This window comes from Durio zibethinus, chromosome 7, assembly GCF_047325235.1.
Source record: "Durio zibethinus cultivar Kanyao isolate XHJ-2024 chromosome 7, ASM4732523v1, whole genome shotgun sequence".
Classification (NCBI taxonomy): Eukaryota; Viridiplantae; Streptophyta; class Magnoliopsida; order Malvales; family Malvaceae; genus Durio; species Durio zibethinus.
The window spans coordinates 13,670,393-13,675,336 of NC_143168.1; the positions used below are offsets into that span (position 1 = coordinate 13,670,393).

Here is a 4,944-nt window from a genome sequence, read left to right on the forward strand (position 1 = left end):
AATGGATGGGTTTGTTGTAAATTACGTGCTCATCCTTTGGCTAATAATATTACTGCTGCAATTCCATATATTCTCATGTTTCAGCATGTTTCCTACTGATGCCAACAACCATTCTTATTGCAATGTATTATTATTTGTTCAAGGAAAACATGTTTTGTCCCATATATATTCATCAAAATTTAAAATTTTGAGCATATAAATATTTTTGAATGTAGCATCAGCTTGTTTTAGCCATTCATTATTTTATATAAGAAATGTGAAATACAAATTTTAACCAATCATTTATTTTGATAATTTTGCTCCCACTCACATAGATTACTGCATCCATACTTATCCACAACTCATATATATGTACTTGAAACTAGTCAGGTATTGCTTAAAACAAAGTTTACTCATTTATATATATATATATATATATATATATATATGATTGTAGTATAAAAAATAGTAAAAAGGCTTATAGGTTGTGTTATGATTTAAATTTTAAATTTATTTGATATTATTTTTTAAGTGTGATAACTTAAGTTAATTAAGGAAAATTCGTAATTCAAAGTTTATTAATTTAATAGATTATATATTATCATCAAATTTAGGGAGAAACAGTCTATTAACTACAAAACTCTTTCTATAAATAACATTATATATTACATTATCAATTTACAGGTATGATCCTTGTTTTTCTCACTTCAAACATACTTACTTATTCCTTTCAAAATCTCCAGAAATTAAACTAAAGCCTGGATATCTGAACGTGTCTCATATTTTAACAAGTATCAACTCCATACAATTGGTAAAAATTTTCAGAAACTAATTACATGGTGCCGATGTCTAATCCGCCATTTGTTCAGAAGATATATTTTGAAAGGCGGTATCAGTACTTATCTTTCAGCTTGCATCAGCATATTTATTTCTAAAGATGATTCGATCAAAGCTTGAAATTTGTCTTCCTCAAAATTCCCAACCTCATCTCAACGCATCTCAAGATGCTACCGCCACCTTCGGTATAATTTAATTTCTTTTCAAATATTTTCGAGAATTCCGTATTGCTGCTATAAGGAGAGTAGAATTACAATAATTATATATTTTTATTTCTGTCGGATATGGTTCAAGTAATCCTTTTCCTTCTTGTTCATTTCTAGAAGAGATATTTTACGATCTACAACTAATTTCTTTTTGTTGCTTTCTATATGATCCTATGTTAATGCAATTTCTTTATTCAGTACCCAAAAAAAAAAAAAAAAAAAAACCCATGAATTATTGTTAATTAATCTCATTCGCATCATTGGCATATTATCAATCAAATCCAATTAAACATATTATCAATCAAATCCAATTAAATTCAAAATAAATATAAAACCAATTATCAACCTTTCATTCATGTTTATTTTATATTGAGAATTATTTTTATACTTCTCTTTAATTCTTCCGATTTGTCATACAAATGAGAACTATATAATTGGTATGAGATAACTATGACTGAAAAGTTGATCTCAATATGAAATATACTTGAATTAGAAACTTCAGTAATTTCTTCTCATTCATATTTCCCGAGTAAAATTTGTGGTTTTCTTCCAATGGCCTACTTTGCTATATACTAGCATCTTCAATAGGGATAGGTGGAACAAAGACATACAAGTTCCTTTCTTGCTTGAGATGAGAACTATTTTCAAGTCTTAGTACCATTCCAGAAAGTTTGTCCCAATTGGCATCCAATATGCATCGAAGTGATGAGTAACTGGAAAGTTTTGAATGCTTCTGAGCAACTATAGATTATTTTTACGAGTAACACACTTAGAAACACAGTTGTACCGTCAATAATTCAAGTAAAACTCAATTGAGCTCTAGCGGAGCTCAACTTGAAATTCCTGGTTGTAAGTAAACAATGAACCTGTGATACTTACAGAACTGATATTCCTTTCAAATTCTGTAAAAAGGGAGGTTGGGATAATTATTTGCCATCAACAATTCTCAAACTATATGTATTGCAAAAATAAAACTCCAAAACTAAGTTTTCCTGAATTGTCAGTATCTTTATTTTGACAACAAAGCAAAGGACACATAGAATCTAAATTTTTACATCAGGAATGACTGTAAAAGAATACTACTTGTATAAACTACTAATAAGAAATATAAAACTTCTCTCTTTTAGTTGTGATTTTAAAAGTACAGCAAAGATCCTTGAAAAGACATATCTCTGTATATACACGCTTGAAGCGATAATTGTTAGCAATTTATTTATTTTTCTGGGCTTATAATCACTATATATGCTAAGTTACAATAGATTGTTTACATTTAGAGTACATAAAAATCCAATAGAAGACAAGGAGGTTCCAGGAGCATACTTTATGTAATGAAACATGAGAAAAGAAGATGCCACTGTCTCTCTCATGATGATAGAGAACTCATCTGCATGAATCTTTCAGCCTCCTCGAAGCGACCAAAAGTATTAAGAAGTTCAATTATTATAGAGTAATGTTCTTCAGATGCCTTGAGTTTATATTTTCGAGTCATTATACTGAATATTTGGCAAGCCTCATCAACAAATCCAGCCTGTTTGCAAATTGATAAAACCACTTTGAAAGTGAAATGGTTTGGAGTGAAACCATCAGATGTCATTTGATGAAAAAGACGAACTGCATCGTCATAAAGATTATTATATCCATAAGCCTCTATAATGGCAGTCCAGGTCATAGAACCCTTAACAGGGACTGCATCAAATACTGACTTTGCACTGCTAATCAATCCACAACTACCATACATCTTCACAATCTCTGCAGAAACAAAAGGAATTGACTCAAAATTTTTCTTCAAGACCTGTCCATGAATCTCCGTCCCAAGCCTTACAGCTCTAAGCTCACTGCAAACGATGAACATCCTTGCCATTGCCACTGAGTCTGGCCTGTGTTTTGACAACTGCATTGACCTAAATACACTGATTGCTTCATGTAAACACCCACTCTCCACATATGACTCAATCATGGCTGTCCACGAAATTACATTCCTTGCCTCTAAACCATCAAACAGTTTGAAAGAATAATCTAAAACACCACATTTTGAGTACATAATCATCAGAGAAGTAACAATAGATACATTGGGAAAGAAACAATTCTTCACAGCATAAGCATGAATCTCCTTCCCATGATTCAGAGCCCTCAATTCTGCACAAACAGGAACAACCGTGGCAACCGTGACAACATCAGGTTTGAATCCTTCCTGCTGCATCCAAACAAGTGATCTCAAAGCCTGGTCAAGCCTCCCATTTGATACGTATCCTGACATCAAAGCAGTCCAAGAAATCGCGTTCCTTTCTCTAGAACAATAAAAAACTCGCCTGCCCGAATCCATATCACCACATTTGCAATACATATCAACTAAACCAGACTGAATAGCCAACTGCTTGGAATAGCTCTTCGACTTAACCACGTAAGCATGGACCTCCTGGCCTAGTTTCCGCGCCCATACTTCCCCAATCACGGGAAGAATTGTAGTAAGTATAACAGAATTCGGATATATCCCTTCACTTATCATGCATCTAACATAATCCAAAGCTTCCCTTTGCCTCCTATTATGAGCAAAACCAGCGATCATTGCCCCCCACAAAACAATATCTCTCGCAGTCATTTCCTCAAACACATGGTACGCGAGTTTAATCTTACCGCATTTAAAGTACATATCGATCAAACCAGTCCTAAGCATTGAACTATCAATGAAACCATTTTTAATCAAAAGGGCATGAGCCTTTAAACCTTGTCTAAATGCTGATGCACCAGCGAAGCTCTTAAGAATAGTAGAGAAAGTGTACACATTCAATTTGACAGCCAACGACCTCATTTCAGAGTAGGTAGAAAGCACATCCAAATACCGTTTCTTACCCGATATAACAGTGCCCTTAAGCAAAGCATTCCAGGAATAAACATTCTTGCTAGTACATTCATTGAATACCCTTTGGGCATCTTCGATGGAGCCACAAGAAGTGTACATATAAGCAAGTTTGGTACGTAAAAACTCGTTGTTTTCGAGCCCATTCGTTCTAATATGAGTATGGATTTGTCTTCCATCGGCTAAGGATTTGGAACGAACGCAAGCGGCAAGGAGGGAAGAGAAGGTGGTGGGATTAACAGGGATGCCTTGTTGGTCTACGTAGTCTAAAATGACGAGGGCTTCTTTGAGCTTGTTTTGTCTAGCGAATGCTTGAATGTCTTTGTAAATGGCATGTGGGTTCTTGCTGTGGAGCGGCAAAGAGGATGGGAATGTGTTTTCCTCAACGAATGGTACTGTTGGTGGTGGTGGGTTTCTTCTGCGGAGAAATTTGGTTGGTTTTTTGGATCTTGCGGAGGTTTTGATTCTGAAAAATTGGTTGGTTTTATAGAAGATGGGTTTTGGAGGGGAAGAGTGAATACTGAATGAAAGGGAATGAAATTGGGCGCATTCCATGGCTTGTTTCTCAATGGTGGAGAAGCCAAACATTCAATGAATCAACATCATTGGATTTCAAGTGCTCCTTTTGCTCAAAATATAAATAGAATACTTATATTATCTGGTCTATATAATTTTTTTTCAAATATTTGTTAAAGATTAAAATAATTTTAAAATCAAAATAGTGAAAACTTAAAGTCGTTTCCTTAATTATTACAATTAATAATAATTAATATATTATATACTTAATAATATAAGAACTTATATTCTAAAAAACAATGTAATAAATTTTAATCTAATAAAAATAAATAAGTATTAATTAATTAAATGCATTGTTTACAAATGGATAACAGAATTTGAAACTCTAACTTAAAGATCTGAAGTTCAATTTTTCAATTGGAATTATGATATTATGCTAAAATGACTAAAGCTTTGAAAATATTTTTGAATTATAATTCAATAATTATTTAAATTCTTAATATTTTATTACAGTCAATTAAGTTATTAATTTTTAATTGTAACTCAATT

General features: G+C 32.7%; 1 protein-coding gene across 1 annotated transcript; it reads right to left on the minus strand.

The window, feature by feature from the left end:
• Positions 1 to 2,175: 2,175 nt before the first annotated feature.
• Positions 2,176 to 4,531, minus strand: LOC111276779 (pentatricopeptide repeat-containing protein At1g71460, chloroplastic-like). Its single transcript, XM_022862600.2, has one exon. The coding sequence runs from the start codon at positions 4,465 to 4,467 to the stop codon at positions 2,386 to 2,388; it is 2,082 nt and encodes a 693-aa protein (XP_022718335.2). The 5' UTR covers positions 4,468 to 4,531; the 3' UTR covers positions 2,176 to 2,385.
• Between the last annotated feature and the right edge of the window lie 413 nt (positions 4,532 to 4,944).

What these genes read in the sequence shown, in the direction of transcription:
- LOC111276779 (XM_022862600.2), bottom strand. Translation starts at nt 4,467, where the DNA reads ATGTTTGGCTTCTCCACCATTGAGAAACAAGCCATGGAATGCGCCCAA.